The sequence below is a fragment of the Ranitomeya variabilis genome, chromosome 3 (genome assembly GCF_051348905.1).
Source record: "Ranitomeya variabilis isolate aRanVar5 chromosome 3, aRanVar5.hap1, whole genome shotgun sequence".
NCBI lineage: Eukaryota > Metazoa > Chordata > Amphibia > Anura > Dendrobatidae > Ranitomeya > Ranitomeya variabilis.
Genome location: NC_135234.1, coordinates 30597965 through 30613455, shown reverse-complemented (window position 1 = coordinate 30613455; position 15491 = coordinate 30597965). Strand labels below are relative to the sequence as shown.

Below are 15491 nucleotides of genomic sequence, written 5' to 3'. Positions count from 1 at the left end.
AATAGCGGCAGATCACTTGGCTGCTATGGGGCCTATGAGTTGGGGGGAGGGCCCGCTGCCAGTTCCGGCATAGGGTCCATCCCCTGTATCGTATGTTCAACTGTTTTGGTATGCTGTATGCTGATAGAGTTGAAAAAAAATGATGGGTGAGGGAGCGTGAGCTGACTCACCCTCTCCCATCATTCCCCTCTGCATCTGAGCTATGTCATGTCTCAGCACTTAGGGCACAATGACATCGCTACAGCATGTAGCACTATATTGTGCTGATTATACTGTATATATAGCAATACTTGGGTCCATTATACTGCATGAAACTATATGGGGCCCATTATAATGTATGGAGCACTATATGGTGCCCATTATACTGTATGGAGGACTATGTGGTGCCCATAATACCATATAGGAGACTGTTTATTACCAATAATACAGTATGGAGGACTAGGCATTGCACATAATACTGTATGAAGGACTATGTGGTGCCCATAATATTTTATGGAGGACTGTGTGGTGGCCATGGAGGATAATGTGTTGCCCATAATACTTTTTGTTAGACTTTGTGGGTCCTATTATTCTGAATGGAGCAACGGGGCTCTTTATACTATATGGAACACTATGTGGGGCCCATTATTCTGTATAGAGCACTATGTGAAGCCCATTATACTGTATGGAGCACTATATGGGCACATTATGTAGGACTATGTGGTGCATATTATACTGTATGGAAGACTATGTGGTGCTCATAATACTATATGGAGGACTATGTGGTACCTATAATGTTTTATGGAGAGCTATGTTGTGCCCGTAATACTGTATAGAGGACTATATAGGAGGAATATGACTTTGTAAGGTCTGCAAAGTTGTGACATATGCTCTTCTGTGACACCGCAGTTGAAAACAATGATGGGGGAGGGAGCGTGAATAGACGCTCAATCTGTTAGGGCTAGCGGAATGCACCAAATAATATAAAGGAAGATATAAGGTGCATTCGCAGCCCGGGGTCCACCGTGCAGAGATATTACCTGCTGCTCGGTAATGGCAGACAGTATATGGAGGTATAAAGAGAACACACGGGTTAACGTCTCCCAGTATGTATGGAGACAGGACTCTGCCCCAAGGACACGGGGTTAGAGTCCCTCTAGACCCACTAGCGCTCGGCGCCGCACCTGCGGTGCCAGGGAAAAACTAATAATAAATTTAGCACAGCGCTGCTCTGGCGGATGCCACTAACCGTCCTAACTAGGGACCGGAAAGCGCACTAGTTGCGCATGGTGCCGCACTGGCGAACGCTGCTTATGACGCTGTAGAAAACGTGCTCAGTGCTGAATGACACTAACTGGCACTAGTCAGCTCCAATCACCTACACTCAGTCAACAAGGGAAGGGGATCAATTAGGAGCTTTTCTCCAGAACATACATGCATCCATACACACCACGTTTTGAGGTTATACTAGCACATGGCCGAGCGGCAATGCTAACCTTTTATAGTTGCAGCCTTCCGGGACCTTGTCAGAGGTCCAATCGGAGCCACTTGAGGACCTGGGCATGTGACCTCCGTCCTCCAATGAGAGATCGTCCCACGGGCATATATACTCTATGGAGCACTATATGTGGCCCATTATACTGTATGGAGCACTATATGGGGCCCATTATAATGTATACTGCAATATATGAGGCCCATTATACTGTATGGATGACTATGTGGTGCCCATAATACTTTATGGAGGACTGTGTGATGCCCATAATACTGTATGGAGGACTGTGTGATGCCCATAATACTGTATGTAGAACTATGTGATGCCCATAATATTGTATGGAGGACTATGTGGAGTCCATAATACTGTATGGAGGGCTATATGTTGCCCATAATACTGGATGAAACAATATATGGGGCCCATTATACTGTATGGAGCACTAAGTGGGGCCCATTATACTCTATGGAGGACTATGCAATGTCCACTATATTCTATGGAGGACTATGTGGTGCCCATAAGGACTGTGCGGCGCATATAATACTCAATGGAGGACTATGTGGTACTGATAATGCTGTATGGATGGCTATGTGGGGCCCATTATACTGAATCAAGCAATATATGGGACTCATTCTACTTTATGGAGTACTGTGTGGGGCCCATTATACTGCATTGAGCACTATGTAGTGTCCATAATAATTTATGGAGCACTATATGTTGCCCATTATAGTATATGGAACACTATTTGGTGTCCATAATACTGTATGTAGGATTATGTAGTGCCCATTATACTGTTTGGATGACTATGTAGGAGGAAAGTCCTATATAGTAAGAGTTGCAAAGTTGTGAGGTATGTTCTTCTGTGACCCCTCTGAATATTAAGTTTTTTGGGGGGGCCCTAATAGAACTTCTGCTATGGGACCCCAAGATTTCTATGAATGCCCCTGTCTCTTACATGGATTTTTGCAAACTACAAACAAGACTTGTCATGGCTTGCTTTAAAAAATGGCTTTCTTCTTTTACATGTTCTTCCAAGAAGACTAGCTTTGTGGAGTATATGTATACAACTAATAGATCTCTGCAGCTCCTCCAGAGTAACCATGGGCCTCTTGGCTGCTTCCCTAATTAGTGATCTCTTTACATGGGATGTCAGTTTAGGTGAACGACCATGTCATGGTAGGTTTACAGTTGTGCCAGACTCCTTCCATTTTTGGATGATGGTTTGAACAATGGTCCTTGAGATGTTCAGAGTTTTGGCTATTTTTTATAACCTAACTCTGCTTTACTCTTCTCCACAACTTTATCCCTGACCTGTCTGGTGGGCTCCTTGGTTTCATATTTTTTTTTATCCCTAATATTTTCAAACCTCTGAGGCCTTCACAGAACAGCTTATACCAAGAAGAAATTACCCATAGATGGACGCAATTTACTAATTTTGCAATTTCTAGAGGAAATTGGTCACTCAGGATTTTATTTAGGAGTATCAGGACTACAGGGGGCTGAATACAAATGCACGTCACAGTTTTCAGATTTATATTTTTTAAATAATTAGAAAACTGTCTATCATTTCCTCTACAGTTTACAAATACTTGCTACTTAGTGTTGGTGTATCACATAACATCACAATAAAATAGATTTAAATTTGTTTGTGGATATAGTGCTAAAAAAAGTGGAAAAGTTCGCAGGGTATGAATACTTTTTCAAGGCACTGTAAATAGTTACAGTTTTCTACATCCAAGACAAAGAATAAGATAACCTTCCTAGCCCTGATACTGAATACCAGGGGCGAGGAACTGGGGTTGTTAAGAGATTTTCACACTCCTACTGAACTGAATAATCCCTACTTGTAAATTCTTGTTGCACGTTTCCATCATAGATTTAAAACCATTCTTATGGAACAGAGTAACATGACTGCAGGATCACACTACACATGGACGGGCGGTACGCCGCAAAGGTGGTTGATTCAGTTTTATGATAATTCAGAAAATTGTCAAGAAGGTGCTTTTGGCAATCTGTAGAACTCACAAACAAGTGAAGGGAGAGTGCCGCAGATGTTTGACCAGTTGGTCATCTCTCTGTTTCAGCAGTGGGACCCACATCTATAGGACATTTATGGCATATCCTATGAATATGCCATATGTATGTGACCTATATGTGAATAACCTTTTAAAGGGGTTTTCCCAAAACTGCAAGGCAAGTTATTACCTATCCGGTATATGTAGAATAATTTACTGATCACTCGGCATCCAACTGCTGGGATCCCTAGTAAGCAAGAGAAAGCGGTACTGCAGAGCTTCTTTCTGAATGGGCTGGATGTGCGCATGCTCGGCCTCCGCTCCATTCATTGTCAATTGGACTACTGGAAATTACAGATATTGTGATCACTGGTGGACCCAGCTGTTGGACTCCAAGTGATCTGCAAGTTCTCTCCCCTATTCTTTTTATAGAGGATAACTTGCCATTTTTGGAAAACCCCTGCAAGACCTTTAAAGATACCATTACTGGAGATCAGTTTTTCAGGTTAGGTTTCGGGGGGCAAGGTTTTCCTACTTAGGAAATCTCACAACGTGTGTACAGAAGAAATGATCCGTAGGTCACATCTTATTACTAATATTATTGTACACGAAACATGAATCTGTAATGACCTTCATATGTCCAAGAAGTGAAAGAGGAAATATAAGAGTACGAAGTAATTCTTGCATGACCAAAAAGGAGGATCTCAAAAAATCTTCTCATTCGTGCTGAAACAATCCTGAAGGCCGGGATAACAAATTTGGAAAGTTTGGTAAATGGGGTAAGAGACTGGAAACCTTGTAGATCTTTAGGACCGTTTCCCTTTTTATTTGTTGTTCATTAGCTTTGTAGTCCAAATCGTAGTCAAACCATTTTCCCTTACATCCAACATGAACCACTAACCAATAAAAGTTATTCTAGATGTCCAAGCTGCTTGGGTTCTCAAGAGAATGGGTTCTCCTGTGCCCCCATTTTTGTATTGGGAGGTGAGAGGTGCTACTAACGGCAGTGGTCACCTTCTTGGGTTTTATGTCCTCAGCACCGTCCTCATCAGCAGCACCGCATTAAACAAGTAACAGACCAGTTAACCATTAACAAAAAATAAAGTCCCTGGTAATATGCAGGAAGAAAATATAGGTCTGGCTGATCCAATGGGCAATAGTTTTGTTCTTGAAGACCAAGTTCTTGATGATGTCCAAGGATATTGTCTTGTCTGTAGCGGCATCCATTGAGTAGGAATTACCCCAGTGAATTTATTTAGGATTCATCTTGGTTTTTTTTCAAGGTGTCCTAAGGGCTCATCTAGGACTGGCCTTGACTGTATTTGTTACCTTTTCAACCTCTATAACCATGCCATTGCTTGTCTGCAACATCTAGTGACCATGTGTCCATATTGTCCCCAAGGGTCTGTAGGGCAATTTGCTGCCTTAAAAATGCTCTGTATTAAATCAGACTCAGAAAACGAAGAGCTAGCACTCGACAAATTATAGAGTTCGGAGGTGAATGAAAAAGGAACCAATGGTCTCATAAACATTCGGTATATACAAATCACTGCACTCATCCAGTTCAGAGAAAACAAAAGTTCTTTGCTGAAGTGAAAAATTTATTTTGGAATACGGTGATGCAGACGAAACGGAAAGTGATTATGGCAGTTTTAACGTTTCAACCACACAGTGGTCTTGATCACAATACAGTGCTGTAACAAAAAATAAAAAAACGGTGTATAAGTACAAGATTATATACAGTGGTGAGCTACTATTTACAAGTTATAACAAACTAGATCAAAAATTACTATGTACAATATTGAAGACTATGGAACAAATGTCAGAAATCCATAAATGGCAAACACAACCAGTAAGACTACTGGTGGTCCTGCGACCTATATTAGGAAAGAACATTTAAACTAGAGTCTGGCGTCACAAGGAATCCAATTACGTAAGAGACTACATAGGAGGTAAAGCCCAATGCACATACCCTTATAGGTTATTCGTTTCAAGTATAATATGTTGCACCATTCGTGTACAAACGAAGAAGGAGATAGACAAGTTTCAAGCCTGATAGAGGTAATGAGAAAGAATAAACAAATGACTAATAATCACGTAGGTCCCAATGTGTGTAAATATAAACCCTAACATTGACGACCCCTCGGTATGCGGTCACACGTAGAGAAATCTGTACGTGTGACTAGTCTGGGCTAGATATAGAAAAGGTAATTACCACAATTTTTAGGGAAGCAAAATCTGTAAAACAAACCAAGAGCGCCTGGAAAGGTGAATATACGCCCAAAACCATCAATTTGCGCATACGATTGGCTGTAAAAGATAGACAGAAGCATGTGTTGGATATGGAATATTGCCAAATGATTGGTGAAGTGTCAGGGCATATATATACACATACTTTAATCCTGCTTGCCCATGCAGAGTTATGCTGTTTACGGAAAATATGAGCTGACAGCAAGGAGTGTGTCACCATCACACAGGATGGATAAGAAAGCTTGCTCCTGGAAGAGAGGGGTGACAGCAAATTATAGCTTGAAGAAGAAAGGGGGGTGACTTATCTGAGATTCGGATAGCTCCATACATATGTGCTGCGCGGTGGGGAGAGCAGAATACCCGGTGACCAGCGTTGGTGGTCCAGTGGGAGGTGCCGACACGGTCCGTGTCCTGGCAAGTAGAGGCGGCAGTGACTTTGCTGCTTGGCGCCGTTCTATAACCGGATAAGACGGTCATGTGACCGGAAATGCTGTGAGGACGCCGGCGCCTGCGCAGAATGTAGCGGCGTCGGTAACCAAGGGGAATCCACAGAGCCTGTGTGATTGGAAAAGGCTCCGCGCATGCGCAGTAGACAACCGCTAGGACAGCGGCTCCCGGAATGACCGCAAGGGGCGTACCCTATCAGGGGGAGACAACTAGTATATGCGGTTAAAGAAACCGCAATGAAGGGAGCCCTAAGTGAAGATCTGGCCACAGTTACATGGTAGGAGATAGGGATAACTGAATATAACACTAATATAGTCAAAAAACAGAGAACAGCAGTTATGTAGAAGGCTGTAATACTGGAGCCTGAACAACCACATATAATAAGCAGAGAGGGATAAAGTAATGAAAAACAGGTATAAATGTATGGTTTATATGGCAACAGGATAACATACAGATAAACAATATAAATAGAACAAACAGTAGGAGTCCAAACTAGAATGATTATTCACAGAGCAGTCTCTGAGTTGAATACCTGAATTGGGATAAACAAGAAAAAGGAAAAGAAAAAGAAAAAATAATAATACAAAAATAAAAGTAAAAAAGAGAAAGAGAAAAAAGAAATAAAAATAAAAATAAAAATAAATATAAAAAATAATAAATATTAATAAAAAATAAAAAATAAAAAATAATAAAAATTAAAAATAGAAAATAACTAATGGGGGAAAAATGAAACTTGAAAAGCTCCTAAGGGGTAGAGGGTCTTACCATCCTGCGTAAAAGGGGTATCGAGTCTACAAATACGATGGGTCAACACGCCTGGAGAGAGACAAAAAACTGGTTAGATTAGCCAATCCATTTCCCTATTTAGGCCTCGAGGGTGGAGGGTGTCTAACGTATAGATCCAAAAAGTTTCTCGCTGTTTTAGTAATTGAACATGATTGCCTCCCCTTCTGGGACGTTGAACTTTCTCTATAACTTGGTATCTTAATTGAGCGACCGTGTGTTGAGCTTCTTTGAAATGCAAGGGAAGAGGTAGCCATGTTTTCCCGCATCTGATGGTCGACTTGTGGCTGGAGATCCTGTCTCTAATGGTTTGGGTGGTCTCGCCTACATATAGTAGTCCACATGGGCATTTGATGACATATACCACAAACTTAGACTCACAAGTGTGATATTCTTTGATGGGGAAGGATTTGCCAGTGCGGGGGTGTAGTACTTCGCTACCCTTGATCACGTTAGAGCAGCTCATACAACTTAGGCAAGGGAATGTGCCTGTCCTCTTTTGGCCCGTCAATGTCCTGGGTGGAGATGGTTTTGATGTCCCCAAGTCGGCCCTAACCACTCTGTCCTTTACATTCTGTGGGCGTCGCATGCACATTAAGGGTGGATCCTTAAAAATTTGGATCTGGGGGTAAGCTTTAGTAAGAAGAGGCCAGTGGCCCCGTATGAGGTTGTGGATCCTGCGCATGGTGGGGTGATGATTATGTACAAACGGAAGTCTGGGATTTTTGTGTCTGGTTATGGCTGTTTCGACAGTTTCACTAAGGGCTTTGGTAGACTCTAATTCTAGGAGTTTAGTTGGGTAATTACGTGCCCTAAACTTGTCGGCCATTTCTCGTACTCTGGTCTCCCTGGTCACCGGGTTGGAAACAATCCTAGTGACCCTTTTGAATTGTGATCTGGGGAGGCTCTCTTTGGTGGAATTTGGGTGGCAACTATTGTAGAGCAGTAGGCTGTTACAATCTGTCGGTTTCGTATATAAGTCAGTACTGAGGTTGCCGGATGCATCTTTCATAATTTTGGTGTCAAGGAACGATATTGCCTCATTATGGTGTACCAGAGTGAATGAAAGTTCGGGTCTGATGGTATTAATAGTGTTGAAGAAATCCCAGAGGCTGGTTAGATCACCTTTCCAAATGCAGAAAATATCGTCTATATATCGAAACCATGTCAGGGCGTTATGTTGAAAGACCGGGTTTGGATATACGTACGTGCATTCAAAATGGTCCATATAGAGATTCGCATATGCCGGGGCCACATTGGACCCCATGGCAGTACCACAGGTCTGCAGGAAGAAATTATCCTCAAACATAAAGAAGTTCTCCCTAAGGACCAGATTGAGTAGATCCAGGCAAAGGTCCTGGGTGTTTTTGTCAATGTTGGCCTCCTGGAGGGTAAGTGACACAGCTTCGATACCTTTGTCGTGTGTGATGGATGTGTACAAGCTGTTTACATCAAGGGTACACAGGGTGCTGTCGGGGGGAATGTTATGGATATTGTGGATCCTGTTCAGGAAGTCACCTGTATCCAAGATGTATGATCTTGTTGAGCGAGCATACGGGGTAAGAATTTTCTCAAGGAAAATTGATAGGGGGTTCAATATAGAATCAGTCGATGCCACTATAGGGCGTCCGGGAGGGTTGTGGAGGTCTTTATGTATTTTAGGGAGGATGTACAGGACCGGGGTTACCAGGTGGTGGTTAATGAGGTATGTTCTAGTTTTAGTGTCAATAGTTCTGAGCTGTACGTGTTTGTCTAATACAGTATTTATTTTCTGGCGTACTACATATGTGGGATCAGCATGCAGTTTTTTATAGGTGGTAGAGTCAGAGAGTTGACGTCTAATTTCCGCAACGTACTGATTTTTGTTCATAACCACCGTGGCCCCACCCTTGTCTGCCGGCTTTATGACAATATTGCTGTTTCTACTAAGTGAGTCTAGAGCTTGTTTCTCAGGGGCACTGAGATTATGTCGGACCGGGAGAAAACCCAGGTGTTGATCGTGAATGGTACTTTTAATGTCTCGATCGAGCAGATTAATAAATGTTTCCACTGCGTGGTGGGATTTAGGGGGCATAAAAGTACTGGGATTCCTCAATCCTAGGGAGTCGATGGTAATCTTAGGTCTATCTTGATCGGGTATTGTGCCCAAAGTGTTACCTACCGGGGTGGTATTAACATTAAAATGTACCTTCAATCTAATGTTCCTGTAGAACCGCTGAAGGTCCTTCTCTAATTGAAACGGATCCCACCTTGGTGTAGGGCAAAAAGATAGGCCCATATTGAGGACTTTCAACTCAAGTGGAGACAGAGAATAATCAGAGATATTGACTACCGAGTTTGGACTCCTACCTGTGATCTGAGGGTCATGTGGCGATCTGGAGCTCTTCCTTCTTGACCTCCTGGTTGGCGTCCGTTTTGTCCTAAAAAACGGGGTCCTGGTGATGGAACTCTTCCAGTCTCGCTGCCGGATCCTGCTGAGGAACCCTCGGCCGGTGAGGAGCCCCCTGAAAGGTAGTTCCCTCTTGGTGTGCGACGATATCTCTGTCGTGATTGCCGGGGAAATGGGTCCTCCCATCTGTAAACTTTATTGGTGAGGTAATCCTCAGTGTCTCTTTGAAACTTGGTTCGTTTTCTATCTTCAAGGGTTTTCTGGTGGGTAGATAATATAGAGTCTACTTTGGCCTTTAGTGTGGAAAATTCGTGTGACCGCATACCGAGGGGTCGTCAATGTTAGGGTTTATATTTACACACATTGGGACCTACGTGATTATTAGTCATTTGTTTATTCTTTCTCATTACCTCTAACAGGCTTGAAACTTGTTTATCTCCTTCTTCGTTTGTACACGAATGGTGCAACATATTATACTTGAAACGAATAACCTATAAGGGTATGTGCATTGGGCTTTACCTCCTATGTAGTCTCTTACGTAATTGGATTCCTTGTGACGCCAGACTCTAGTTTAAATGTTCTTTCCTAATATAGGTCGCAGGACCACCAGTAGTCTTACTGGTTGTGTTTGCCATTTATGGATTTCTGACATTTGTTCCATAGTCTTCAATATTGTACATAGTAATTTTTGATCTAATTTGTTATAACTTGTAAATAGTAGCTCACCACTGTATATAATCTTGTACTTATACACCGTTTTTTTATTTTTTGTTACAGCACTGTATTGTGATCAAGACCACTGTGTGGTCGAAACGTTAAAACTGCCATAATCACTTTCCGTTTCGTCTGCATCACCGTATTCCAAAATAAATTTTTCACTTCAGCAAAGAACTTTTGTTTTCTCTGAACTGGATGAGTGCAGTGATTTGTATATACCGATTAAATCAGACTCATACAGTGCTACATTAAGGGTCAGTGTTCACGAACAGGCCCCATGTCCGCCCGCCAGTCCTCTGTAGCCATGATTGGACGAAATGGTAGATGGAACATCATCGGGGAAAATAATTATCAGCTCAGTATAGGAACTTACTGTATATGTTTTATGATACCACCTCCATTCTGCATACATTGCCTCCATTCTGCATACATTTTTCCCCATCCTGGAAAACCCCCTTTAAGGTGGAATTTGCCTCTAAAAAACATCAGACACCACTTTTTCTCCTATAACATAGTGGATTAGCTACAAAATTAGAATATAATCAGTAAAGTGATTCGCTTCTGTTCGTAAATCTCCTGAAATCACCAACAACAAGCGTTGGCATTCTGAAATAACCCCTGTAAAGGGTACAGAGCATTCCACCTCCATTATTGACGGCAACGACACATCTTTATAATTTTTTCGTAAGGGAACGGCATAGGCTGTGATGTGTCATATTCAAAGCATTTGGATACCTTTGATTATTTTTTTTTCTTAAATGCATGTATATCTAGCACAAAACAGCTTAAATAACTTTTGGAATTGAGTTTTAATAAATATTATTATAGAAACTTGATTCCAGCTCACCCAGTTGCTCTATGCTCATCCATCTGGGGCTCAGACACCGGCCTCGCCCTTGGCCTCACATCAAGGAAAATAGAAAAAATTGGAGTCCGGCTCAACAGGACTGGATTTTCCTTTTCTTTTTCAAAAGAAAATATAGAGCATACAAAAAAAAAATGTACATGGTCGACATGACCCAGTCGACGCGTTTCTACTGCACTAGGCAGTCTTACTCATGACTCAAGTCATGACTCAAATCTTACTCACGAGTAATACTGCCTAATGCAGTCGAAACGCGTCGACTGGGTCATGTCGACCATGTACATTTTTCTTTTGTGTGCACTATATTTTCTTTTGAAAAACAAAAAGAAAAGAAAAATCCAGTCCTGTTGAGCCGGACTCCAAATTTTTTTCTTTTCTTTAATAAATATTATGCCAAGTTTAGCTTTTACAGACTTTTTCCTTGCGTATTGCTGTCTACTGGATGAGTTCACTGAAAATCTGCCAGTGAGCTTATTCTGACAAGGAGTTTGTAACTCTTTTGTCTTTTTCTGAGCTCCTCTGTGCTGATTTATGACCACATCAAAGCTCAGCTCAACTTTATTGTGGTGCCTGGCGATAAATCAGCACAGAGAAGTTCAGAAGAACACAGTGAAGAGTTATAAACTTTCCATTAGAACAAAATCACTGACGGATACTTTGTTAACTCATTCTGTAGCAAAACAGCCTGTAAAAGCCGAACCATGCAAAAATTCTAATAAAACCCAATTGCACTTTTTTTTTTGTCCAAAATACAAACATATAAGGAAATACACCATGTATTTGAATAAAAAACCTTTAAAGGAAACTGAGAGTCGTAATGGCGATTCCTTTGTAGACCCTCCAGTTCTAACCTTGCCTCTAATGACATCAATCCATTAACTCTTTTTGTGTTTTTCAGACGTTGGACGGATTTGTTTTTGTTGTTGCATCGGATGGGAAAATAATGTACATTTCTGAAACTGCTTCTGTGCATCTGGGACTGTCTCAGGTAAATATATTGGATTTATACAATGCTCATGATTTTTATTGAATTTACTATAATTGTTTTTAAACCAGGGCTTATGATAACTCAGGGTTGGATAATGGGGCATGGGTAATACCAGTAGCAGGTAGGTGGCCAGAATCTGACTGCTTTCTTGGTAAGTTTTGTCGGGAATTTTCCCCCCAATTTCTGATTCAAAGAAGTTTTTATCTTTGTCTTTTTTAGCTTATAGTTGAGTTTACATATTTTTTATGAATAGTTTATATTTTAGTATATTTTTATATAATTGAATGAAGAGTATTTTATGGATGAGTGTTAATTTATCAGCTGAGGCTAAAGAAGGTTGTGGCTGATTTTAAAATGACTATTTTTTATTTATTTCTTGAATCTTCATTTTGTTATGTCGGGATGGAAAACTTGTATAATGATGAAAATCACAGGAAGGATAGACATGTTACTGATCCGCAAATGATGAAAAAGGTGGAAACAAAATGTTGAAAACATCTCAATTTATTCAGTCTTGAGTATGACCTCCAAGTACCGAAATCCCGGTAGTTCCAGAATCGGTTACTATCAATGAGATTATTAATCTTCATCTGAGAAAGGTTCTGCCGCTGAATTCACTCGGAAAAACCATGAAGATCCTTTGCTGGCAGCTCCCGTGTAATCACCGACCAATGACGTCCCAGATGTGCGCGGCGAGAGACAAGTCCAGAGACGCTGCAGGCCATGCTAGTACCTTTAGGCCATGCAGGATGCTCACAGTTTCACAAGCAATATGTGGCCTGACGTTGAACATGTTGTAATTTCAATGTATACACCATCCTTAGTTATAGGCTTGTTGTCATGATGGTATTCTGTAGGGTTGGCCGACAAGAGTATCAGAAGAACCTCTATGAGGCTTGGCCTAGAAAAACCCAATTTGTAAGTGACTTTGGAGCAATCAATCCTCTACATTTTTAAACCAGTGTCTTGGACTCTTCTGAACGCCCAAGAGGCACAATGTCATCATTATGCTGCTTGCATCGCAGCAAAGGTGCCAAGCAGTGAGACAGGGGCCCAGTAGAGTTTCCTGCAATACTGCTGCCATATTTAAAGGGGTTTTCCACTACTAGGACAACCTCTTCTTGATCAAAATGTTTGGCACTTATAAAATAATAAAACCTATATTCAATTCTCATTCTCACGGTGTCGGCACTCACAGTCCCAGGGCTGCTGTTGTGACTCGTGACACCGGCACTCAACAAGCATCGGCGTCACTGTCCTCGCGTTCGGACTAATCGAACATGAAGAGGAAGTCCGGGCCGCAGTTGATCTCAGACTTCCTCTTCCTGCTCAATTTGACAGGAGGCGGGGACAGTGACGCCAATGCTGATTGGGCACCGGCGTCACGTGTTACAGCAACAGCACATGTCCCCCAGGAGACGGAGTGCCGACACCGCGGGAACGACGCCAACACGGGAGGTTAGTATAAGTTTTATTATTTCATCAAGGCAAATCGTGGGGTAGGAGAAGAAGTTGTCCAAGCAGTGGACAACTTCTTTAGTTATATCTACTATTAAGGACAAGGAGACAGTTGACACCAGTGGAAGAAAACCAGATCAAGAACTGCGGAAAGATTTAACAGTACCTGAGAGAGTTGCCAACTGTCTCAGAATTCCTGGGACTCTTGGAAAGAAAGGGAATGAGATTTACATAAACCTCAGGTGGGCTGGGGGTGTTGCCGATAGGGGCTTGGGTTGCCAAGAGGACTAGGGTGTTCCTGGGAGGGGTGAGTTAAAGGACAAGACCTAAAACTATGGCCATCTCCTCCTGGAGTCTGTGAGCTCTTGCTGTCCTTATTTTAGGAGAGAAAACTATGAAAATAAGAAAGATTTTTTTTTGATAATACCGTACAGCCTGTGTATACAATGATAACTGCTAAGCAGTGGTGTACGGCTAATAGAAGCAGATCATTGCCAACTTCTAGTCTCAGTTTCATCGGTATTTGCATTTTCAGGATGCAGGATGCAGATACAGTTGAAAGCAATAGTGGAAAATGGAGCCATTGGCTGAGTCTCAGCGCAGCAGGCTCGATGTCATCTCTAGATCACGTCGGCTGCACTGGAGCTCAGTCTACATGCGGCACAGAGCGAAGCAGCGCATTAGGGGAAGGGGACCAGGTGAATAGGTTTTATTTTTTCATTTTAGTGAGCTGCAGGGTCATCATACTGTGAATTGGAGACTGGCTGTATCAAACTGTGTGGATGACCTGTGGGAGCTATCATACTACGTGGGGGGACTGTGAGGGCATCATACTGTGTGAAAGGCTGTGGGGGTCATCATATTGTGTGAGGGGCTGTGAGGGCATTCATACTCTATGGGAGTACTGTGGCAGCATAATACTGTGTGCGAGGCTGTTGGGATCATCATATTGTGTGGTGTAGGGATCATCATACTGTGTGGGGGCTGTGGGGACCATCATATGTGTGGGGACTGTGGTGGCATCATAATGTATGTGGGCTATTGGGGCCATCAAACTTTTTCGGGGCCGTGAGGATCATAATAGTGTTGTGGGGACTATGGGGGCATCATATTTTATGGGGGAGGAATGTGGGGGCACTATATTGTGTGGCATAGCTGTGGGGGCATCATACAGTCTGGGAAGAAGTTTGCGGTAACCATACAGTGTGGGGGCATCATTTTGTGTGTGGGCAACTTTAGTGTGGCCACATACTGTGTGGAGGGCATCATACTGTTTGGGAGGCATTATACTTTTTGATGGGGCATCATACTTTGTATGAGAGGCTGTGGGAGCATTATACTGTGTGGGGGGTCTGTAAGAGGCCATCATACTGTGTGTAGGGGTGTTGGTACATCACACTGCGGATTTGGGGGAATTCACAGTTGAGGTAACATACTGTGTGGGGGCATTTTTGTGGGCATCATACTCTGTAGGACCCAAGAAAAGGGTATTGTAGTGGGCGAGAACACTAAAGGGCTTCAATAGGGGCAAAATTGCTGTGTAATTGCTGCAATATTTCTCCATCTCCCTCTTGTATTCTGTTGTAGGCTGAGAGTTTGTCCTCTTTAAACCTTCTTGTAATTATTCTATAGATACTCTTCTCGACTCCCTAATCAATCATTTTTTGCCATACTGTTTGCTAAGTGGAGGCACAAATACATTCAGGCCGTTTCTTAGCAACAGAGAATGCAGGTCACTGCAGGACAATAGCACATCTCCATGCTCTGGTGGTGAAGTGCTGGTGCGGCCACGGAAAGGAAAATGATGACTAAAACCTCCAGCTAGAGCACTGATTTCTGTGAAATATTTTTTAATTTTGTATTATTTTTTTGTTTTGTTTTTGAGGGGTTCAAAATGCCATAGCAATCATTTTTTCCACAAAATTTTTTTTTCTGTATTTATGGGTGACTGTTGTTGTGAAATTGGATTCTGGGCTCCCCCGGTGGCCACTTGTGGAATTGTACTTGTGTGCATCATCCCCTCTGTTCACCTGCTCCTATCAGGATGTGGGAGTCGCTATATAACCTTGCTCCTCTGTCAGTTTCATGCCGGTCAACAATGTAATCAGAAG

The 15491-nt window shown here is 42.2% G+C and overlaps 1 protein-coding gene across 1 annotated transcript in view; it reads left to right on the top strand.

The window, feature by feature from the left end:
- SIM2 (SIM bHLH transcription factor 2) overlaps positions 1-15491 on the top strand; it is a 128964-nt gene that overhangs the window by 52816 nt on the left and 60657 nt on the right. The window contains exon 3 of the mRNA XM_077293888.1: positions 11833-11922. Within this exon, the coding sequence (XP_077150003.1) occupies positions 11833-11922 (90 nt within the window). The remainder of the gene's footprint in view (positions 1-11832; positions 11923-15491) is intronic.